The following is a 25,566-nucleotide window of genomic DNA, read 5'->3' as shown; positions in this document are numbered from 1 at the left end:
TTTCAAACTGAAAGTATTTAAAGTATAGTGCATTTAAACAAGAACATCTTATTTTATGTATTGCATTATAACGCAGGTTTTATATGAATTATTGAATATAAAGTATAAAGCATTACATGCTTTAAGCATTTTCTGTTTACCGTTAGATTTTCTGGTAAATCACATTTGCCTGAAGTGCTGTGATGAGGAACCGCAGCATCCATTAACATCACACAGTGGATCACCTTTAGTTTGAATACAGTTTTCGTCCCTTTCCTTTTTCTCGCTCAAACGGTCTCTTGAGAAAGAAAAGCAAATATAATTGACCATGTCTCTGTAATTAAAAAGTCACGATTAGGGAAGAAGATGCTCATCTTTATCACGAGTCTCTATTGTAGTGCTGTGGAGCTCTTGATGAAGAGCACAGATGGCTGATCTCATTTCATTAGAGCTTTCTGCATCTGCTCACAACCTTTAGGTGATCTACAATAATCACCATGATGTAACCCTCTGTGACTTAAAACATACTGATCTGAGATCAGCGTACCTCATGCCAGACCTCATGATCTGAGATCAGCTGTATGGAGGGACTACGTCAGAAGTGTCTTAAAGGGACAGTTCACCCGAAAATGAAAATTCTGTCATTGTTTACTCACCTTCGAGTTGTTCCAAATCTGTATAAATGTCTTTGTTCTGATGAACACAGAGACAGATATTTGGAAGAATGCTTGTAACCAAACAGATCTCAACACCTATTGACTCCCATAGCAAGAAAAAAACAACGGTAGTCAAAAGTGCCCCAGAACTGTTTGCTGTCCTACATTCTTCAAAATATCTTCTTTTGTGTTCAACAGAACAAAAAAAGATAAAGTAATTTTTCCTACTATGGGAGTCAATGGGGGCGGGGTGAGATCTGTTTAGTTATAAGCATTCTTCCAAATATCTCTCTCTGTGTTCATCAGAGCAAAGAAATGTATACAGATTTAAAACAACTCGAAGGTGAGTAAATGATGACAGAATTTTCTTTTTTGGGTGAAGTATCACTTTAAAGGTACGGCCCATCCATCTCTCTTGTTGTTCTAAACCTGTATGGTTTTCTTTCATCTGATGAAAAGAAATCATATTTTGCGTAATAAAAAACTAAACATTGCCATAAAGGTTCACAGGGGCAAAAACGACAAAAAAAGCACTATAAAAGAAAACCATAGACCATTTTAAAATCCTATGGAAGCTGATATAATGGATTTGTGTTCCATGATGTATTTCTATAGTATATATATGCACACATCTGTCAGTGTGTGAAAACATTCATCATGAACAATACACAGCATCCCACTGCTCTTTCAAAAACTAATGGTGCCATCTAGTGGTGGGATGTAAAAACACAACACATCTGAACAACACAACTGTCATAAGATTTCCTTCTCTTCTGTCCAGTTTTCATAAGTATATATACGTAGACATGACGTAATGGTTTTAATGCTTCGAAGTACAACCACATGTTTCTACTTATAAGTTCTCATTGAAGACAAAACTCCTGATGAATCATACCTGTACACCGTAACACTTTTCACAGCACTAAAAGACATCAGAATGGAGAAAGTGCTTCATATTTTTTATTAGCATGTTTAGTGAATCAACGTTGCCCATAAAAAACTACTGATGCAAAAAAAATACAAAGAACGAGGGACTAAAAGTAAACAGTACACCACTGTACCCAAAACACGAACAATGATTTCTTCTTGAAACAAGTTTTTAATTGATCAGTGTCTCTAAGATTTCACTTTATCAAACACATGAAAGTACCAAAGTATCAAATAAATTACTTTATGGGTATTTCAGTACTGTGTCGCAAAGATACTATTGTGTATGTGGAGGCCGTGTCGAGTTCAGTCCTGACCCCCTTTTGCTCACTAAAATGAATTTGTTAAGTATTATATATAAATACTTTTAAATAATGATATGCAATTATACAGAATCCCACATATAGGTATATATAATGTATATACGGAGACAAAGCCAGGCACACATATTGCACCCCTGAGAATCAAAACTGTGGTCATGCAAAAAATATCAAAACAATCTATTATAATAATGTTTGATGTTTAATGATAATAGCAGAATAATTTGTGTGGAAAATACATAGTTCATTGCACAAAAGCCCATATTTAATATCTTTATGTTGCAAAGCTGTGATACATTCATAACCATACAATGCAAGTGTTGTTGAAGATGCTCATACTGTCTGGGTGCAGCATCCGTTTTCACCATTTATGTTGATTATGACATCATGTCGATATATTGTTTTACTATCTATAGGACTTTTTAACAATTGTGAACTTGATAGACAGCTGTTCTAAAAATGAGACGTGATTGTAAACGTCAAATGTTACACGACGGTGAGCTCTCACAGCGACGCCCGAGTTTGCGTCCAGGCAGTAAATGTCGACCCGACTGTGCAGTTTCAGTACATTCTGTACAGTTTTCATAATCCAAGTGTTGTGGCACCTGTGTTTCTCAGGCGTTAGTGCCAAATCCACACCTGCGGACGCAGGACGGTTCTACCTCCTGACATGTCTTTGGTTTTAAACGAAACAGATTTTCGCTGTGCCACGTGTGCATCTACGCCGGCACATCACAAGGTGTGTTTATGTAACAGCTGTAAATCAGACGTTTCCGAGTGTGTTTAGGCTCGGATGTGTGAATGTGTGTGCGTTTGGGTCCATCAGGCCCAGTGCACCTGCGTTCCAGCAGTCGAATGTCTCTTGGATTCCACTATTGAATTTCCCAGAGGCTCCTCGTTGAGCTCCTTCAGTCTCTTCTCCTCCAGGAAGGACACCAGAGAATTCCTCATGTCCACCACATCCAACATCTCCTGCAGGATCTGCTCCTCGTGAGCTTGCAGCTCAGGACTCTTCTCAGAGTCTGCACACAAACAAAACAACAGTAAACATATGTCCTTATACATCAATATAAATAATAAAGAAAATCCCTGTGTTGGGGGAAATACAGAGTTCATGGACATGTTATATAACCCACATGAAAAATACTGCAGTACACTTTAGTATTTACTCACTATAATAAACTGTAGATCAATTCTTAGATACTATAGTGTTTTACTTACCATAGCAAACGTTACCTTTATCTTACTGTAGTAAATACTACTAAGTATACTACAGTATTTACTAGAGTTCATCAATTCACTATAGTTAATACTACAGAATACTATAGTATACATTAGTATATTTTGTAGTAATCACTACACATGGTTAGTGTGTATACTATAGTATTCTGTGGTATACTTTAGTAATAATAACAGCAGTAAACCGTTGTAAATTGTAGTACTGTATCCTTAAGTGTATATTGTTACCGTTTACAGTACTACAATTTACAACAGTTTACTGTTATTATTACTAAAGTATACTACAGAATACTATAGTATTCACACTAGCGATGTGTAGTGATTACTACAAAATATGCTGATGTATACTGTAGTATTAACTATAGTGAATTGATGAACTCTAGTAAATACTGTAGTATACTTTAGTATTTACTATAGTAAACCACAGAATACTATAGTATACACACTAACAATGTGTAGTGATTACTACAAAATATACTAATGTATACTGTAGTGAATTGATTAACTAGTAAATACTGTAGTATACTTTAGTAATAATAACAGCAGTAAACCGTTGTAAATTGTAGTACTGTATACTTAAGTGTATATTGTTACAGTTACAGTAATACAATAGTTTACTATTGTAAATACTAAAGTATACTACAGTGTTTACTAGAGTTCATCAATTCACTATAGTTAATACTACAGAATACTATAGTATACATTAGTATATATGTAGTAATCACGACACAATATTAGTGTGTATACTATTCTATGGTATACTTAAGTATTAATAATAGTAAACTGTTGTAAATTGTAGTACTGTATACTTAAGTGTATATATTGTTACAGTTTACAGTACTACAATTAACAACAGTTTACCAGCGTAAATACTTTTTTCCCCCAATTTAACATACTACAGAATACTGTAGTATACAATAACAAGTGTTGTGATTACTATAATATGCTACAGTTTACTACAGTATTTACTACGGTTAACTATAGTAAATAATAAAATATTCTACAGTATTTTCTTCATGTGGGAACTACTAACATATAGTTGAGACGTTTAAAGAGGATTAACAATAAAATGCTAAAAAATACTGCATGAATACACACAAAAAAGAATTGTGTTACTAATCATCATATCATTTATTATTAAATGATACTGTAATAAAGGAACAATCTATAATAACGTTATTTCGCACCATCCATCTCCATGTATCTCCGTAGCTCCATCTCTAACATGCTCTGTTTGTCTTCCAGCTCCAGCTGTCGAGACCTTTGAAACACAAAAACAACAATCAGACAAATGAATTACAGTATTCCGCTGTGAGCACAGCCTGTAATTTAGTTTCACACAGCGGAGCCGAATGAGCAGAGCAAATATATGCTAAATACATGCAAAGCGTCATTTTAAATAAATGAGGCCATTCCAAGCATCATCTGAAGCATTAATTCTTGTCAAAGACATGCAGAAGAGAGGTTGCCAGGGGCAACAAGACTACGAGCAGGTTTTCAAAGAGATGCGTGTGTTTTTCTCTTAACAGATGCAAAAATAAAATAATGCACCTGAGTAACGCTCTAGGTGGCTTAAGCAACCGACACGTCTTTCATGTCTTCATTTTTAACGGCAGAGCTTTGATAAACATCAGACTTACGCCACCATGAGATCAGACTCCTCTGAGAGAAGAGAGTTCTTATCCTGGACCAGCTCCATCCAGTTTTCTATTGTTTCAGAGTCACCTGAACCTACAACACACATCACACCAGTGTCAGACTTCCATGCACCATTTATTTAGTTTAATCTTTGCTTTAGGCCCGGAATTATAAGCGGACGTTTGGTTATTATGACATTAATGGGATTGATTGATAATTGTGTTTTGTTAGCCAATTAAATGAAATGTTGCCTTATGCCTGACCTACATGAAAATATACTGTCTTAATTACAGTAAACCGTTGTAAATTGTAGTATACTGTAGTACTGTATTGATACTGTAGTACTACTACATGTGATTAATGTATACTATGCTGTATTAACTACAGTGACCCAATTATCTGTAGTACATCTTACAGTATATTTAAGTGTTTACTATGGTTAAACACTATAATCAAGGAATTTCACTAGTTTACTACGGTAAATCCTATAGTATACTACACTATTCTTTTTAATACGATGGAGTGAAATGACTTATAGAGCAGGTGGTTTTGTGTTGGAAAGTTTGTTGTAGTTTGTACAGTCGATGGATGAGATGCTCATACCAGCCTGTCCTCTCAAAGCTCTCTCCAGCTCTACTCCTTTCTCCTCCAGATCTTTAAAGGTCACTTCTATCTCCTCCAGTCTCCTCTGAATCGTCTGCATGTGCGTCAGAACCAGGACAAAATGACAAATGAGGATGGAAATCAAATGTTTTTTTGCTATTTTAAGAGACCAGAAGAGCAAACTTCATGATCAGTCAATTTGTCCCATTAATTTAGTCAAAGTTGTTCAGACTGGATTATATTCAATGATAGAGATAAAAATGGTTTTATTCACCTGAGCTTGGTGGAAACGCTGAATTTCGCTCATCTTGGCTTTGCGCTCCAGGGTTCTCATCTTCATCAGGTCTCGTTTCTCAGCCTCTGAAATCTCAAAATCAGCTCCCTGAACACATAAGACACACACACACACACACACACGAGGAGTCAACTCCATCATCACACACAACCCTTACTCGCAAAACTAGAGACAACATCTTCACAAGATTATTTTGTTTTCCTACTATGGTAGTCAATAGTGGCCCAGACGTTCTTTTAAATATCTTTCCTTGTGTCCAGCAAAACAACTAATGTATACAGGCTTGAAACAACTTGAGGGCGAGTAAATTGTTGGTTGAACTGTTCCTTTAAGCTACAATGTGGACCAAGTCTCAATTGTGACGAGAATTTCACCTTGCAATCCAGAAAATGATCTTCGGCTTGAAGATCCTCATCGTCCTCTTCCTCGTCATCGTCCACAACTCCGACGTCATCTTCTGATACGTAATGGTCCGGCTGGGCTTGTCCTGATAAAGGAATTCACACAAAACTTAGGACAAATACTCAACCAGTTCAGACAAAAGCCTGAATGTAAACATGAGACTTTAGGAGGTAAAGTGGGTTTTGGATATCAAACCTGTGGGCCCGACCCGGAGCACACTGAAGCGCTGTTGCAGCCTGGGCGATGACAGATTCCAGGGTGAGAATTTGGAACGGATCTTGCCGTGTTGTGATCGTGCGGGGGCCGGCGGTTCGCTCTTTCTCCTCATGCACTTGCGGTTCCGTTGCTCTCGCAGGCTCTTCCCTGCCGCGGTTCCTCCGCTCCAGTAGCCCTCCTCTTCACCTCCTTCATGCTGCTTGGAGGAAGAGGAGGTTGACGCAGCGGAAGAAGAAGCGGGCGTCTCGGAGTCCGAGTCCTGACTGAAGCTCAGGTTGAGAAGGCCGGTCTTCTCGTCTTGGCTCAGCTGAAGTTTTCGCAGTAAATGTTTGGGTTTAGAGTCGGACGTGAGGTCATGATGACCGTTCTTGTCCCCAGATGATGGAGTTTCTTCCGTCTCCTGGTTCTCGAGGTCTTGGGGAACTACGTTATGGACCGTGCGAGGTTTGGGGAGCGGAGGGTAGAGTGGATTTCGGGAACTTCGAGGGGCCGGCACTGGAACGGGTGGGCTGCCGTTAGCCTCGCGGCTCTCGATGTCTGTGGACTCTGGCGGGCTCTCTGGAGGATGGTGAGAGATGTCAGGGTTGGATGACGGTTGGTCGTCCTGATCTGTATGGGCTGAGCATTCTGTTGATTCTTCAAAGTCGGGATCAACAGAGATTTTATACGAGCCTTTCCGCCGGATCAATATATGCGGCAGGGGGGATTCAGTTCGCTCATCGCTCTGTGTTGTGTCTTCGTTCTCTTTCTCTTTAATGCCGTTCTCAGCATTAGCCTAAAAACAGAAATTGACAATGACATGAATGCACACATTTCTGGATGCAATATGGTGTTATAGCTGCAAATGTTTGCCTCTCTATTGCCATCTCTGTTAGAAACATACAATTTCAGGTTACTTTACATGCGTTGAACTGACTTTTAAATGACTATTATAAGCTTACTGTTGTGAATCAAGGTAAGGAAACAGTTTTCAACGCTGATTTTTTAAATACTTGCTCGGTAACTGATATTTTTTTTAACAATAGCTTGAGACTGCCATATCATATAGCAATTACATACAATGGTATTTCAGATCTGAAAGTACATATAAGACCTACCAGAAAACAAAGTTTTTAAAGCATCAACTCATTTATAACATTAGCCTAAATCTATTATATTATATAAAAGTTCAGTACGTTCATTACTTAAACCAAAATAGAAACGTGAAGAAACACTGATTTATATGCTTTCATAAATATTCATACTATTAAAAAATGACTCATGAGAGTTATTATAAAGTGCTTGACCCAAAAACGACACGTCCTATTCAATAACTGTACAAAAATCTACTTTGATGGTACCACGGAACATTAATGCTAGCAGACGACAATATTATTTAAGTTTGATAGTTTTTTTATGGCATTTGGTATTCAAGGTTTATACATAATACACCATTGTACAGTTACAGTACTATGAAAGTGTCCAAATATTTGATGAACAGCCATTGGAAAAAATAAACAGATCTTCACAATTATTTTTTGTTTTTCTGAATTTTCTATTTATAGGTATGTGTTTAGGTAAAGTGAAGATTTTTTGTTTCATTCTGTGAACTTCTAACAATATTTCTCACGAATTTCAAATAAAAATATTGTTTCTATTTGCATTTATTTGCAGAAAATGAGAACAGAAATGAGAAACAGGTCAGAATTACAGAAAAGATTAATAATACTAATACTAAAAAAAAACAAGTTCAGATTCATTTTTTTAGATTCATTATGTATTAGGGAAAAGTTCAAAAATGGTTGTTTTTATGGAATAGTTTTCCAGTTTTCATGTCATCCTGTCAGTCTTTCACATTACTGTTGGATGACTTTATGTCACTCCTGAGGTTTGATTTGGTTAATTACGTAAAAAAATATTAACGATGATTAAATAAAAATTTGGAATGGTCTCTTAATTTATTCTGCAGCTGTATATTTCTTATAGATATAGGTGATATATGTTCATACACTGAAAAAAAAAAACTTTTTTTACTTAATAAAATCCTTGTAACATTTTGCAAGTAAAATTTGCTGCTATAATGCAAGTACAAATTACTAACCAGAATAAAGTAAATTCTACTTATTAAATACATTTAGTTTTTGTTAAAATATCGAGTAAATGTTACTTAAAGTAAACAAAAAAATTACGCTGAACAAAAACATGTTAATCTTGAAAATGAATCTCCTAATGCAGTCAGATACAAAGCCAGGGTAAGTATATCTACAAAAATGATTTATGTAGTCTCAACACAAAATAAATAAGTAAACCTAATTTGACCAATTTAAACGGGTTTAACATAATAAAATTGAGTTGGATTTACTTAATAATTTGTTCAATTAAAATTAGTCAAACAAAATAATTAAAATCTTAACCAAAATTAATAGATTTTATTCCCAAGAATTTTACGTTATTTTAACTCAATTTATTTGTTAAAAACAGGAACATAATTATATTAAGTATATTTTAATAATTTCTTTTCATAAAATCTAAGGCACATAATTTTTTTTCAGTGTACGGTGTGTTAATAAACAAAACAAAAAAACACCCTTAGTCAAACATCCACACTAAAATAAGCATCCTGCCCAGCAACATCACAGCAGAGATCAGGGAGTAAATAAGAGTCTCATTAGCTGTAATGTTCTTCATACCTGTGAGGCTCTGTGAGCTTCCTCATCCTCCTCATCCTCAGCATCTGAGTGCAGCTCGCAGTAAAATCTCCCTGTGGACACATCAGATCTCACATTAAACACTGAGCTCCGAATAACCAACACTGCTGTCATATCACACCTTCAGTTTGAGCTGTAAAAGGAATGATGTCAGATTCTTTATTTGAATCCTTTCATAGATCTTCTATTGCTTTCAATCGTGCAGCACTTTGGTGTTTTATAAATAAAGCTTTATAAATAAAGTTGGGATGTGTTTTTCTCAGCAGAAGGGTGAATTGTCGAACACACCTCACCTTTCTTGGGGAAAAAAGCTATCTTATATAATAAACATGACGATAGGTGCTAACAGATGTTTTAAGGGATTAAAGAGATAGTTCACTTCATCATTTTTGTTTCATGTGGTTCAAAACCTGTATATATGACCCTTTCTTCAGTGGAACATAAAAGAAGATATTTTGAGAAACGTCTCCGTGGTTTTGTGTTCATACAATGGAAGTCAATAGGGGTCAATGTTGTTTGGTTACCAACATTCTTCAAAATATCCCCATTGTGCTCTGCAGAAGAAAGAAAGTACATTTACAAGCTTTACTGCTTGTTAAATGTAATTTAAATTGTGATAATACTAAACGGTTACAAGCGTGACCTGATAAAACAGCACTCCACACAGCTTATGTAATATTTTACATAACATCACGAGTTTTCAGTTCTTACGACAGCAGATATGATTTCATTTGCCATGTTGGTTTTTAATATAAATCTGACATTTTTTGATATTTAAACGATGAAAATAATTATAACGTATGAATATAATGTTGGAGTTAAACCCTGAATCTGTGGCACAAGATCACAGATGTTTTTAAGACACTTCTTGGTCTTTTCCTTTTTTATTTACATACTTTCTGTTGTCTGGTAAACTATATAAGCAATAACACATCATATAACAAGTCATATCACACAACAACATATCAGCACGCTGTGACTGTCTGACTGAATCCCAGCCATGCCGATATAAACCAGTGATATAAGTAAAAATCTATTTGTGAACATTATAGTTCAGTCAATAAGACAGCGTAAGTATATCTGCAGACTTCAAAGGACTTAAACACTTTGATTTAAAGTATGTTTGGGTTGTGCTCACCGGTGTTGGAGTGAAAGGTGTATCCGCCCTGCCGTAGGGTGGAGCCGCACCGATAACACTTGAAACAGCCCCGGTGGAAGAACTTTCCCTCAGCGCTCCCTCTCTCCAGCACATAGAGATGCTCCTGGCAGAAATAACAGAGCTCGCTGCCGCTCGTGTCTGCAGACGACACGGGCGTCACAGGCTGTGGAAGAGGAGAGGATTTACATTTGGCAACATGTACTCTATACCAGTGGTTCTCAAACTTTTTTGTTGTAAGGCCCCCTTTGTGTATAGTGCATTGCTTTGCTGCCCCCCAAATAAAGACTTAGAATTTTAAACTTAGAATTTTAATTAAACCAAAAACATATTCAGTTATACAATGCGGAACGTCAATTCTTTTGGTTGGTGGTCTTATTTTTCATACAATTCATGATAAATTTCTATATTTCATAAAATGCCACAAAATCTGTGGCCCCCCGGAGCCATCTTGGGGCCCCCAGTTTGAGACCCACTGCTCTATACTACCAGATCGTTCTTCACTGTTACAATTTTATGTATTTACAGCTGCAATTCGTAACTTTTTTGCTTAAAAATAAGTAAAAATTTTTGTTATAAAACTATATTTACCTTATTTCTATTTGAAACAGTAAACTTATAACAATGATGTACAAGTTGAGCTGTCGGGTATGATTTTGTCAGTTTGTCGTTTGACTTCAACACACACAGATAAGAACCTAAAGTAAGCTACAATTTTGTTTAAAACGGAGATGACAAAAGAGAGGCAAAAGTTACAGATTCCAGCTTTACAGTCCCCGTGAACCGGACGTTGCGATCGTTTTTACTTCCGTATTCTGACACATTCCCGAGTGAAAAGGAGAAAATGAGTGGGCGTGGCTTGCGTGTTTCACTGCGAATTGATTGGATGTGTAAAAACAGCTGTTGCATTGATTTTGAAATGAAACTGGCAGCAGACTGACAGCTGAAGGGGAGGAGTTAACGGATGCCCCGCCCAAGCCCTCGAATTTACGTCATCTGAGAAGGATAGTCATTTCAGGGCGGAAGTGCATTTTCAGATTTACCTGAAGATTATGAGGGCACATGAATTTTAAAAAGGAAATGACCCACATTGATAAGCTATTTACTATAAACGCTGCGATATTTCATGAAAAAAAAAAACATTTCACTGGGACTTTAAATCAGAGTTCCAAATGTTGAAACCAATCATTTTAATTCTTTAAAGAAGGCAATTCACCTAAATAACTAAATGTACGATCTCTCACATTACTGTATGTTAACATTCACAGCTTCGCAACAAAAAGCTGTTGCATCATTTTATTAAGAAACGACATCTCAACACTTACGTTTTCCTCTTTCACCTCACTGCCTTCCTCTTTCTCCTTCATCTTCTCCGTTCTTGATCCTCGTCTCGATGTCAGTCGTTCCTGCGGGACACACGTCACATGATTTCATTTACAGCTCAGGTTGCGTAATGTGTCGACAGCATGGCAGAGATAAACAATGATTTCATCTCCATCCTGCACTGCAGATGAACAGCAAACAAACACTTGCGTCTCTCTCCGGCCTATACGCCGCTTGTTTTCCTTCCGCTCTCGTTTCATTTCACAATGCGTTTTGTCACCGTGGTGACAGTGGGGAAGTAATTGGCTTTGGCAAGAGCCCTGTGTGTGTAACAGATGCTTTCTTTAATCTTGTGGTTGGTTACAACACTGCTCATCGCACGTGACTTCACGCTCCGTTGAACCCAACACGCCACGCGTGACCTTCGATAGACCTGCTGATGTGATGCATCGGTTTGCGTACCTTGCGTCTTTGGAGGGAGTTGTGCTTGAGTTTGTTGAGGAAGAACACAGCCGATCGGGTTCTGGAGAGAGAGAGGCTCTTGTTGTGGCGCGAGAGACTGTTCGAGGGATCTGAGGAAGACAGACAGGATTACAGAAGAGTGAGGTGATGACAAATGGAAAGTTAATCTACCAGAAATTAGTTTTTTAATCGCAAGATGAAATCATAAGCAACTAAAATTAGGTTCAATTCACACTGTATGTTCAAAACTACAAAACCCACTTTTTAAATTTGGTTTATTTTAAACTGCCCTTTATTTTGATTCTTTTAGTGTTAAATATATTTATATATTAAATTTTACTGTTATTTTATAATGTATTGATTTTTTTTAAATATATATAAAATATATTTTGTAAAGTATAATAGTAAAATGTTTAATACATAATATAAAAATATACATATTTTAAAAATATACAGTATATTTATATAAAATGATTTCACTGCGAAATGCATATTTATGTAACTGTGCATGTGACAAAAAAACATAAATCTAGAAATATGAATGCAGCAAAGAAATACAAGTGAAGGAAAAAACAAATCAACATTAATTGTTGTTCGATTCTACAGTGAAAAGGAATAAATATGTACTAAATTGTAATGATCAAATCATAAAAACACTACAACACTAAAAAACAACAATTTAAAACCTCTCATAATAACATTGCGTACATATTACAGCCTTGAAAATGTTTAAAAGTAAATATTCAAAATATTCAATATTTGCATTTCAACAATTCTTTCACAGCAATATTACAAATGCATAAATACATCTAACCAAAACCCTAACATGCCATTCATTCGCATCAACACCAAAAATATCAACAGAATCAGTGAATTTGAAATGCAGCAAAGCAAAAAACTATTCAATATAAATCATTTCCTACCTAATAAACCGGAACAGACAAGAGTTGTCACATTCAGTATGAGGTTTACATCGCTGCGTTACCGATGGATTGTACCAGACCCCACCCCCTTCCCCAGAATACACACATCCAGAGCGCACACTCTTGACATCTCAACCTGAAGCTCATCTGCGCGAGATCCCACCATAAACACAACGTCTGACACGTTGAATCTTCTCTGAACGCTGCCACGGCGCTCCAGCACGAGATGTGTTGTGATCCGTGTGGATCAGCAGAATACTGAGACCCCGGTGGAATCAGAGCCACTCCCACCGTACGACCGATATGAAGCAGATTTGATGCTGCAGCCTCTGCTGTCAGACAGCAGATTACAGCCCATTCGCAGCAGTGCATGCTGGGAACAACTCTTAAAGAGACAGCTGCAGGGATTTCAGGAGAATGTGGCTACTGTTATTATTTAGAGTTCATTTGGCAAAACTGAATCGAAAAAACAAGCCCATCTGAGATGTACATTCAAATATGTCGACATGTGAATACCTTGACATATCACTGGTTTTTGCCAAACAAAATATTATGACAACCAATGAGATTTGACGTTATCTATGTGTAGTACTGTATATGTACACGTATATTATTTTTACAAAAATCTTGCATTCAACTGGAGAAATATAAGCATACACATTTGCCATGGCATGACAATGAGTAAATTATGAGGCATTATGAGGTTTCTCTCGCATACCTAACGGTCTAATAAATATGCTAATTAACCCACACATACTATAGTAAATGCTAACATATACCATGCTATTGACTATAATGTTCTTGTAATGTTTAGGTGTAATGGATTTGAAAAACGAATAGAAAAAAACTATACGTTTTAGACTTTGGTGTTGGCATTAAACACGTGAATTGTGTTATTTTCGTTTACCTGCCGGTGTGTCTTTCTCAGTGAGGGCGTTGCGGATCTGCGTGAGGTACACCACCATTGAAAGCTGATCAATTTTACTGCAGCCGCTCATATCGCTGGCACGCATGACAGGAGTGATGCCGTACTCTTTCTCCAACAGGTCAAAGGCCAGCTGGTTGTTCTTAGTGGCATCAGATTCATCCAAAGAGGACATTTCGCTGAAAAAGAGATATTTGCACATTAACGTCTCTTCATCCACACAAGAAGTATCTTTGAGTTATGTTTTTCTCCTCTTACAGAAGTTCAGGTCTGAAGTGGTGGATGAGAGCGCAGAGAGCCACGCCGGACCTCCAGGATTCGCTCAGATCTTTCACCTCCACGCGGTCGTACCCGGCTGTGTTTCTCTGACACCAGGACAGCAGCTCCTCCAAACGTCTGATGGACTCTGCATCACCCAGAATCAGTTCTTAAGTTCACTGTAAACCCAGTGTTTGCATGCATCCACTCTCCTACACATCCTTCTTTATAGACTAAAAGAAAATGTAGCTTTTCCAAAATGCTCAATTACCAAGAACTGAAATGGAAACACGTTTCATACCATGGTACTTTCTGATCTTACCTTCTTTGGGCTTTGGTTTTAAAGTGGGTTTCTTGACATCGTGAAGTTCCTCCAAGTTGTACAAATGTTGGACCTGCAAAATGACCAAACAGACATGTATGTGAGTGTTTACCTTTAAATACGTATCTGGGGACAACAATAGACGTCTATGGTCTATATTTACATCACTCAGTAAATGTGGGTGTGTGTATGATCACCTGTTTGGGCTTGATAGACAGCTTGAGGTTCGGGTAACGTGTGGACGGGTCAATGCTGTATGCTTGGTAATTTTTGCTGGTGTTTTCAGGGGTGGTCTGTGAGAGTAACTGATACACGCTCTCCCTGTAAAATATAAACACAGCGATCTAAACTATATGCAGCATTCCTATATTATTATTATTTGACACATTATATGAAGAGTTTGTTTCCAAAATGAGATCAATTCAAAAATCATGTTTTTTATTATGTTATGTTTTAAGGTGTTAGTTAGCTGTATTTTTTCAGTTATTATGGATTACATCAAAACAATTGGAATGCACCATTAAAAAAAACGTGAACAATTTTAAATTCTCCTTTTGGAAATAAACTCCTCGTATATCCATTTACACAACATATCCTGTCATTTTCTTTCTCATTGAAGTTCTACTTTTATGGATAAAGGGAACGCTACAGTGAGCATTCGTGCAGTATCTCATTCACTTGGTTATACCTCTCAGCCAGAACTTGCAGGGGCGGCAGACCTTTTCCCCAGTTTCTGACCATCCATGCAGCGTCAAAAGAAGCCATAAAACCACGAGCGATCCCTGTGCCCAGAGGCCAAAACGGCTGGAAAAGATTAAAGCTAGTGAAACATCTCTACATGAGCTGATAGAAATAACGACAGAACGGTAATATGAAATATACAGTAGAAATACAGTGGGATTCAAAACTGCGAGACCAGTAGTGAAAATTAATTGGGAAACCAGTAATTTTATATACAAAATAGCGGACAACTGACCTTTGAACTCAATGTATGGTGTATTATGCTCAAGCTTTTTGTATGTATATTAAAACCGATTTTCAACTTTTGCCAAATTATTCTGTAAAATAAACAGTTTAGTGTTTTCTCCATTTTGTACCATATTCCTCACACTCCTCAAGCACCCAATACGGTCTCGGTCACAGACATAAAACGTCACTTTGGACCTCACTGTATGTTATACAAGTATACTATATGTCCAGCACTGTCCCCAATCCAGACAAACACACCTCGACCAGACAGTCACCCACTAATCCAATGAGCAGCCTTTTTCCCTTCCTCTCTTTGACCAGAGAAGCGTTCTCCGCTCTGTGCATGGATGTAAAGTCAAACATCGCTACATCCGGCTGGCCCGTGTAGTTTGTTGCGAACTCCGGGTCCGGCAGCATGTGTTCTGTGGAGAAGTCGGCCGCGTCGTAGGCGTACCGAAGCAGAGCCTTCTGGTTGACGTTTGACGGTGCCAGCAGCTGGTTGGCGTCACTGTAGTCCTGAGGAGGACATTTTTGATCAAGATTTCATCCAAGGTGACGGTACAGTAAATTTGAGATAAATAGTATATTACCAGAGATGGTGCGAGACCCAAAAAACTGGGTAGGACAAACCTTAGAGAAATTTAAATTTTATAGGGATTTAATATAGTGTCGTTTAATCCCACCCGTATGATCTACAAAATACAGATCGCTGTGACAGAACACAAACAGCAACTCTACAGTTATTCCTGTGAGAAAACAACCACAAGAGAGCCCAGGAACACTGTGTGACGATCCACAAATGTGTTTGTAAGCTTACAAGCTGGAAATCAGTTGAAACATGTCTGAATTGTTTTCACCTCCTTTTAAGCATGTCAAAGGCTCGAGTATATCTGTGTGTGTGTTACCTGCTTTATAACGCCTTTCTTTAACAAGCTGGCCTTCTTTGCAGTCATGACAAAATAGTGTGTTTCATCTTTGTAGTAGACGATGTTTTCTAAATCAATGCCTGAGGAGAGACAGATATGAGACAATGGAAGAATTCTGACGGGGAAGGACTGAGATCAGAGGACGTGTGTGTGTGTGTGTTGTACCCGTCTCAGCTTGCAGCTCTTGAAAGAATTTCTGGTTGTATATCCGTGCGACTCCGCTGATCTCAGGCACTTGAGCTTCCTCTTTAGAGTGATGGTTTATGAAGTTTGCCGTGATACCGATAGCCAGTTTTCCCCTGAGCTCCTTTATCTTAAAGCCTGACAAGACACGGAAAAATAACAGCGACAAAGCGACTATTTTTAAAAAGGACAGTCCAAGATCACACACACAAAACGCTAAATTGACATTTAAAATAATGTTCTTCATATATAAAACGTCTTCATATATGCATAGATTTTAAGTGTGCATGCACCCATTGTCGGTAGAATGTGACAGTTTATTTTTTTATAAATCACAATATACTAAAATACTGAAAGTTTAAAATAAAATCACTGTCACTGCGTCACTGCAATGCAGAATTTACAGAATTGTCTCACGGTCATGTGTGCGTTTGTTTTTTACCATCAGGCACGTATCGGCCTCCACCGGCTGAAATAAAAACATCAAACTGAAACGCAGAAGCTGGATGGGACTTTGGCAACACTTCCGCTCTCCATCCTGTGTGGTAGAAAGATCACATGAGCTCAAGCATCTCTCAAACGTGCCATCTACGATGACACATACAACAAAACACTGAAAAGATCCATTTTAACAGAAAAGTGTTGGTTTATACCTGTGGTTCCTGATGGTTCGAGCAGACCTTGAAAAGACACACCTGTGTGAACCTCAACACCCAAAAGCACAGCCATCTTTAAGAGAATCAACTGCAGCTGACGGATACCTGAACAAACACAGGCATCAAACCAAGAATGATCTATATAAGAGATAAGCTTTGTTCTAAATCTAAGAGTCCACACCATAACACTAATAAACAATAAAAGAGATGAAGGATATTTTTGGTGTAACTTAACATTTTCCAGCTGATGGTCAATCATTGACAGCCAATCAAAACTTAAATATCAAATTTATTTAAATGTAAAACACTACACATATAAAATGTAAAACTGCAGCGTCTGAGCATAAAATAAACATACCGTTATTGTCCATTAGTGTAGACGCTAATATAAATAAATACAGTAACTAAAAAATAAAAGAATAAATACATAAAAAATAAACAATAAAACGAAGAAACTAATAAATAAATAATTAACTTTTTTACAGATTTTATTGTGTGAGGGAAATAAATAGTATAACTACATTACAGTAATGTTTTTTTATTCAAAGACAGTTATAACAATTAGGAGGTTTGGCAAAGAATCTATTTGTCATAAAAAAAAGCAAAACAAGTAGTACAAAATTATATTAAATGAGACATTTCTTTTTTCTTTTGAAGACACTTACTGATGTGATCGAGGGTGCCAGTGCAGAATCTCCCGTAGAATTTCTTCGCGCCGAGGTTTCGCAGATCGCGGATGGTGTAGGGCCACAAGTGCAGAACATTATTCCTGGCAAAAGAGCCTCTTTTCTCCAGTACGACTACCTGAGCACCCAGCAATGCCAACTCGATAGCAGTCCTCAGACCACAGGGCCCGGCACCCAAAACTAAACACTGACACACACAAAAAGACATTTTGACCTTCTCCCAAAGATTACAGACAACATTAATGATGAGGATTTGTGATTGTTATTTGTACCTTGTTTTGGCGACAGACGTTACCCTGTCCATAGTCTGGATGTGCGGCTCTCTTATCTATCTTCTGCCAAAGCTCTTTGGCCTTCCAATAGTTCAGTCTGTCCTTCAGTTTGCTGTAGAAGTGCTTGTTGTCTTTGGGGTCTAACTCTAGGTGGCGACAGAGCTCGCTGAAGTTCTGCAGGGCCTCTTTGCACGTCTGGGCCTGGCCGAATCGATCAAACAGAGCGTGGCTGGGATTGACAGGGTCTGACTGGTTTGCCATTGTGAGGAGAAGCTACTAGAGCCTGTTGGACGACCTACAAAGAGAAGAAAGAGAGTTTACAGAGGGATTTTGAATAGAATACAACAGTCCACTATTCACTGACTCTGCCTTGAGTTTTAACATCAAACCTTCATTCAACCAGTCAAACCATTGTTTACAAATCCAAGAACAACAGACGTGACACAAAAACAAATGCAGGCAAATGAGTTTTGATGAGAAACATCTTTTACTGAAACTGAAAGGACGTTGTGTTAACCACATACAGCCCAAATATGTATGTAGGCCTACACAAAGACTGGCGTTAAGCCAGAAAGATTACAGCATGAAGTGAAAATGAATTTTTAATACAAGTCATGTAGCTTCACAAAACAAAACACGCTCCAATAATATCATGTTATTATCTATCATTATAAAGGAGATAAAGGAGGCTAATGGGTGACAAGTTTATTGGAGTAAATTAAACATAAATGTTGTAATGTGACTCATTTACATCACTGCATTTGAAGCAGGACTATTTTCAGACAAAACACTCACTGAACCTGGACATGTGCTTCCCCTATATAAAAATATGTCTGCGTTTTGTTCAAAACTGCTCATGCAAAAACCATCAAGCAAGCATAAATGACAGTTTTCACAAAGCATTAATAATGTTTAACCATTAGTTTCTTAGTTCACACAATAGAAACGTCATTGTAGGACAAACTGCCAAACAAGCAAAATCACATTCAAACCAATCAACCACAAATAAAAAGCAAAAGTACTTTCAAAACACTGTATTCAGTAACGACCCAATATGCGACTAGTTTGGATTAAACTACATTGTTTTCCACCAACATTTTAGTAGACTTTTCAATCGTATTGACATACGCAGCAAGCACATATTTTTAGTTCATTCAACTAAATGAATGAAAAAATTCGCATTTGTCATTTTTATTGTCAAAGCAGAGGTTTGTTAAACCACACATTACTGATATGAAAAAGAGTACGTTTACCACGACAAAAAACGATAACGTTTTTCCTTTGCGTGTTTGAAAAGTTTCACGTACACACGACAGCGTTATCAAAACGATGTATTATGCATGCCAGGCCAGTGGATGGCGATGTTGCGCTATAAAGAAACACTACGTGCGGTCGTGCGCACATACGCACACACTGTTTTAATCTAAAAGCGCTTTTAATACACTTTGTCGGTGTGTATGTGTGTTTATAGTAGTGTGCATATAATTACTATGTCTCCGCTGGTTGTAGTGGTGCAGTAAATCTACTTTTTGCTGGAGAAATGATACGTTTTTCACGTGGCACAAACAGCATGGAGACCGGCATTACTGTTTGGGGAATACTCGCGCATGCCTTCAGACTCAACGCGTAACACCCATGCGTATGACGTCATCGTTTTTGGAAAACGCCGCCTTCAGAGTTTACACAAAAACGAGAATGCAGTCATTTTCAAAAACTTGCACTTTGCCACTGGATTCACACCAAATGCGAATTAAGCGTTTTGCACAAGTAAATTACATACAAAGGCAATGCAAAGACATACAAACTCGCCTGCCGCGAGTTCGCATCTACACGCGTCTTTGCATTAACTTTGTATGTAATTTACTTGCGTAAAACGCTTAATTCGCGTTTGGTGTGAATCGGGCAGCACGATTGCCGCGAAGGCGCGTCAATCTCGTCTTCCGCAAAGGTTGAAAATATTTGTCAGATCGCGTCACTCACATGAAAACAACGAACTTTCCCCGTTAGTAATAAAGAACGTGGAACGTGATTGTTCGCGTTTGGTGTGAACCCAGCATGAAACCCGTTTTCAAAAGTTTGCGTTTTCAGTCCCACAAAACTCAGTTTTCGTGTAAATGAACAGCCAAAACGCATAAAAAGTTTTCTGTTTTTAGTTGAAAACGGTCTCGTGTAAACAGCCTCTAAGAACGTATGACTCTTAACGGCTTCTATTTGAACATAATAGTGTCACTTTCATGTGACATCCCTGTTTAAAAGACATGTGTGTTTAATCTCTCTTGAGCAATGACATCACATCACAGATATTCATATATGAGTAGTTCACTCAAAAATTTAAAATATTTTATCACTTACCTTCATGTCATTTCAAACCGGTATGACTTACTTCTGCGGAACACAAGGAAAATATTTTGAAGAATGTTGGTAACCAAACAACATCAACTCCTGTTGACTTCCACTGTATAGAGTAGAGACAAACCACCGACACATTTCTCAAAATATCATCTTTTGTGTTCCACAGAAGAAAGATTCATATACAGATATGACATGAGGGTAAATAAAAGATGACAGATTTTTTTAGGGATGAACTATACCTTTAAGACTGTTATGTTTGTTTCAAGTGAAGTTTATAGCACTAAGTCGCAAACAGGATGTGATGTTTTTTGCACTTTTTTTTGCACTTCTCAGCTACATATGATGTGAGAAAACACCTGTCTACAGCACAAATGGCATCAGACAAGTTTACTACACAGGGTAATATTTAATAAATGAAGGTTAAGTAATAGTGATGCTTGCCTTATAACAAGGAAATTTCAAGAATGTGATTTTGGTAATAAGTTATAAATGCTGAATAATGCATGCTGAATCCATCACACCCACAGTATGACATTGGTTGTGTGATAAACACAACTGAATTCAGCATCCTTTAGAGGTGACACATGGTCCTGTGAAACCGCAAAAGCACATGACTTCAAGACGTTCGGTTCCCTTTATGTTTGAAACCTGCAATCAGCGTCCTGTGTGCCAACAGACAGCTCAAATAAACTCTGCAATGCTTCCTGGACGTCTCATGATCACACAGCATGAAACACACACAATAATCTTTTACACTTCCTGGAAATAAACACACAAAGTCTTGTTCGCATTAACAAACGGTAGCCTGCTGGCTGAAAGGCTTTTAACCAATCACTTGACAGCACGCTGGGCTTGCTGTTGTTCATACGTAAAGGCCTCTGATATGGGTAACAGATGTCGGGCGTTCAACTGAACATAAAGATATTTTTAACAGATGAAAAATGCTGTAACCATAACCATAACACTAACCAAAACCAAAAAATTGCCATAACTGTCTGTAAAGTGGAAGAGTAGTTGACAAATAAACTAACAATGAAGATGAACCCCCTTTTGCTATTTTATATTATAAATATTAATAATATAAAATAATATATTATTAACAGTTTGTTTTAAAAAAAATTGATGTCACACCATAGGACACATACGGTTTATTTGTCAACTACCCGTAAAACATATTAGTCAAAATTACAAGAACAAATTAATACCAATATGAGATTAGTCGTAATATTTTGAGAATAAAGTCAAAGTTACGAGAACAAATCTGCAGCGATAGAATAAACTCTTATTTACTTATAAAGTGTGTTAAGAATTTGATAGCCTATTTGATTTGCTTGTTTCTTACATCACTCCAAACACATTCACCTCCAAATTACGACTTTAATCTCATATTGCTCCAACTTTATTCTTGTAATTTTGACTTTTTTCCCAAAATATTATAGCTACATTCTCCTTTTATTATACTCGTACTATTTTATTTTTTATGTGGCATTAGAACGCTGTCAATAACGTGACCAAACACTGACATCATTTACAGTTTAAAGTGCAATTGCAAACCAAAACAAGCTAAATTCAAAAGTTTAGGAGCACCATTTTTCTTTAAACTCTTAACATTACTTTACCACAACATTCACTATAACGTCAATTTGTGACTTCCTTGGGAACTGAACCCATGACCTACCAACTAAGCTCCAGAGCATGCACATAGAACGTGTACATTAAGCATAAAACTGAGTTTACCGCAAATGTGACCGAAATGGTTGCGCTATAAACACCTCAAATTATATGAATTATATAATTTTACTAAGTGCACACTATCACAAACACACACAAACTCGTGAGTAGGGTCGGGAATCGTTTCAATTTTATCGATTCCAATTCCGATTCCGATTCTGCTTATCAATTTCGATTCTTATCGATTCCCAGTTTCGATTCCACAGTTGAAGTAAAACATTTAGATATCAACCTGTATGGTCATTTAGCCTGCTTATTGACTTGTTTGCAAAAAAAAAATATATATATATATATGAGCACCCTTTTGTGTATATTTACACATAGAAACACCTTTTCTGATTTATTACAATTTGTATTATCATAGTTGAACTACATCATGGTTAAACTGCAGTTACTATAATGCAACTATGGTTAATTTGTGATTCCTGTGCTGTAATGCAAATTCTATAGCTAAACTATAGTAAAAAATATCGATAATTTTCATAAGGGCTTTTATTGAGATATCAGCAGATCATGCAACACATGTACTTTTCTGAAAATATGCACACAGGAATTGATAAGAGGAATTCAAATTTTAATCTCAAGTATCCGATTCCTATTCCTTTCGATTCCGATTCCAAATAGGAATTGATTTTCGATTCCCAACCCTACTCGTGAGCGCTCCTTGCTATACCTTTAAAAAAACAACACAGAATGTGTGTGAAGCTGTTTTAATCCAGTCCCTGTGGGCTCATTAATCACTGATAGTTTATCTGCTTCTAATAACAAATAACTGAACAAACAAGAAAGTCTAGATTGCATATTTATTATAGCCTGTGACAGAACACCTAGATGCAGTTTCAGTTTTTCAGCTCTAGAAGTATAAGAGCATGTTCACGGATGTGTGTCAGGTCATAAACATCACAAACTCAAAGCCCACATATGATTGAGAACAAGTTTATGGTGTAATCTTAAACACAGACAGTAATATACGAGAACAAAGACTAAAGTTCTCTGATTAGGGGTAGATTCAGAACAATAAATACTGAATATATAACCCACTGATCATTTAAACTGACAGTCCAGTCATGACAGAAATCCCCTCCGTTTCCATTCAAAACATTGTATGTTGCTTAAACTCACAGGATGTAAGTCATAGTGTATTCGCCTTTAGTACTGTACATAGTTACCCAACTCCACTGAATGTGTATGTCACTGTCAACTCTAAGGTTTTTGTAACACCCGGAGGGCTTTTATCTCAGGAAACAGGCTTTGTGTGGCTTTTATGCAATTGCAAACACTGCATTAAAGCCCGGCAACTCATGAACAGAATATAAATGTCCAAAACACACTTGCTTCTTTCTCCAATTAACAACCACACAAAACAGCAGTCCAGAGTTATGTTCTTCACTGAGAAATAAAGAAACATAGGAAATGAAGCACCCTTCCCTTACAAAACAGTGTGTGGAAGCGCGATGATGATGATGATGATGGGATCATTCGGCACTTTAAACTAAAGCATTCTTCAAATAGTATTATACTTGTTCAAACATACATATAAAAAGTCCAATAAACAGGGTGATGACAAGTTTTCCAATGAATTTGTTGTACTTTTAATGGTGACGCCTCTGTTTTGCATTATCTCTGCATCACATGTATAAAACACTCATTTCCTATATCTAACGTTTGAACCAATTTGCAAACTACTCCTTTATTTTATAAAAGTGTATCCACAACCTTTACAATCACATCTTGTCGAACACACAAGCCGCGGATTGGTCAAAGAAGTAACTTATACGCTTCTGTGTGTTACTTCTGCGTCAACAAGGTAACAAGGCGCCTTTGCGATGCCGAAATTATAAAAACGATATCAAATCATTACATTACCTTTATAAAGCGAGTCTTTTGAGGCAGCTGCACACAAACAAACCGTTCTTGTGCTGCTTCGTTGTTTACTGTGTGTCACTGCACCGATTTCGACTCACCTGAGGAAACTCCTTTCACAAATCCCACTAGGCTGAAGGCACGCGTCATGAATATTCATCACGTACTGTGACGTTTGCAATCCCTACTAGGCTAAAGGCGCGGCTTATGAATATTTATTACATACAGTGACGTTTGCTTAGTAAGCAAATCTGATTGGCTGAAATGCAAACGTTGCGCTGTATAAGAACGCTAATAAGCCTGCGATTTAAGAATATCGTTCATGAGATGTTTCGTTGTTAATATTCCAAGGTATTAAATTTAATGTATGCATAATTGTTTCTTTTGTTAGGGCTTTTTGCTTTCTTCTTCCCGGGTTTGTTTTCCTAGTTGTGTTTGTTTAAACTCAAATTAAAGTCAACTAATTGTAATAATTTAGATAGGACCTGGAAGGTTTTAAAGCAATGTTAATACATTTATTGTTCATTAGACAGGCCCTCGTCATAGTGGGATTCGTAACTACACTTTCAGTAAATTAACAAGAAATTCTCAGTACAACGGACTATTAGCGCATTTTTATTACACCAACCATTTGTAAGTTTCGAAATTATATATTTCAGATGTTGCTAAGGGCTTGTCGAGAATCAGGATGTGTGTTTTGGATGTTATTTTTGACCGTATATATTGAGTTTCCAGCACATGCACAACAGTTCTGTCGTTTTTTTCAGCTCAATTCATATAAATAACAAATGAAATGTTATGAAAGAGTTCGTTTCAAGTAGTTGGTATTATGTTATAATATAACAAAATAAAACATAGTATTTAATTTTAAGTTATTAAGTTATTTTTCTTTATTCTGTTACAAAAAAAGAATCACACCTGTAAATTTGTGGTTATATCTAAAAACAGTAGATGGCGCTAGAGGACAAAAACCGTGTGCTTGCACTGAACGACGTTTTCAATGTTTTTTTATTTTATTTTACATTGGTGACTTTGTATTTGTCCTTCTATTATGTTCTTATTGTGTTACAGATTATTTTGTAAAAGTATTAGGACACACTAGAATGTCATTGCATTAGATGCCAAAATATTAAACCAGGCGGTATTTCTTTTATAGAAAGCCATCACAAACACACTTTTAAAACAAAGATGTTCAGTGAATATAAATAAACTATTAATGAATGGATATTTAAAATGTTATAATAATGTGCACGTGTCCCAGTACCACAGATGTGTTTGCCCAGTGGATAAGGATGTGGACTGCCAACACAAAAGTTACTGGTTTGGTTTCTTTAACCGGTGAGCCATTAATTGGACCACCTGCTGGTTTCTTCATTCGGGATAATACCATGAAACCATCATTAAACAAAGCAAACGCTCCAGGTCGAATTTTACGACATTTCCTTGCTGGATTAGCTGTAAAACATTAACAAGATCTGTAAACTGGCAAGTTAATCATCATTACTATTTCTTTTGAGAAAAACACCAGAGTGCCCATGAAGTTAAAACTACAAGTATGGCTAAGAAAACAAACTCTTTTACTTACATCCAAGCTTGA

The 25,566-nt window shown here is 37.0% G+C and overlaps 1 protein-coding gene across 2 annotated transcripts; it reads right to left on the bottom strand.

The window, feature by feature from the left end:
- Nucleotides 1-1,579: 1,579 nt before the first annotated feature.
- On the bottom strand, nt 1,580-24,118 carry mical1 (microtubule associated monooxygenase, calponin and LIM domain containing 1). Of its 2 annotated transcripts, none has more exons than XM_057319602.1 (24): nt 24,071-24,118; nt 18,024-18,318; nt 17,731-17,938; nt 17,063-17,170; nt 16,852-16,947; nt 16,392-16,547; nt 16,206-16,306; nt 15,559-15,816; nt 15,020-15,135; nt 14,529-14,652; nt 14,332-14,404; nt 14,010-14,157; nt 13,734-13,930; nt 11,904-12,013; nt 11,444-11,524; nt 10,101-10,284; nt 8,945-9,015; nt 6,255-7,050; nt 6,032-6,144; nt 5,637-5,744; nt 5,363-5,456; nt 4,762-4,852; nt 4,309-4,382; nt 1,580-2,904 (listed from the first exon to the last, which is right to left on the bottom strand). In XM_057319602.1, the coding sequence occupies exons 2-24, from the start codon at nt 18,282-18,284 to the stop codon at nt 2,705-2,707; spliced, it is 3,768 nt and encodes a 1,255-aa protein (XP_057175585.1). In that variant the 5' UTR covers nt 18,285-18,318; nt 24,071-24,118; the 3' UTR covers nt 1,580-2,704. The 2 variants fall into 2 exon arrangements, with proteins under 2 accessions (XP_057175585.1, XP_057175584.1); XM_057319601.1 differs by having other exon boundaries at nt 23,973-24,087.
- Between the last annotated feature and the right edge of the window lie 1,448 nt (nt 24,119-25,566).

This window comes from Triplophysa rosa, linkage group LG21 (assembly GCF_024868665.1).
Source record: "Triplophysa rosa linkage group LG21, Trosa_1v2, whole genome shotgun sequence".
Classification (NCBI taxonomy): Eukaryota; Metazoa; Chordata; class Actinopteri; order Cypriniformes; family Nemacheilidae; genus Triplophysa; species Triplophysa rosa.
This window is presented reverse-complemented; position numbering and strand designations above follow the sequence as displayed.

Excerpts from the sequence above, each read along its gene's own strand:
- mical1 (XM_057319602.1), bottom strand. The coding sequence starts at position 18,284 with ATGGCAAACCAGTCAGACCCTGTCAATCCCAGCCACGCTCTGTTTGAT. Across the intron at positions 11,525-11,903 it reads ACTCCCTCCAAAGACGCAAG|GAACGACTGACATCGAGACG; the intron begins GTACGCAAACCG and ends TGTGTCCCGCAG. Across the intron at positions 4,853-5,362 it reads AGCTTTGAGAGGACAGGCTG|GTTCAGGTGACTCTGAAACA; the intron begins GTATGAGCATCT and ends TGTGTGTTGTAG.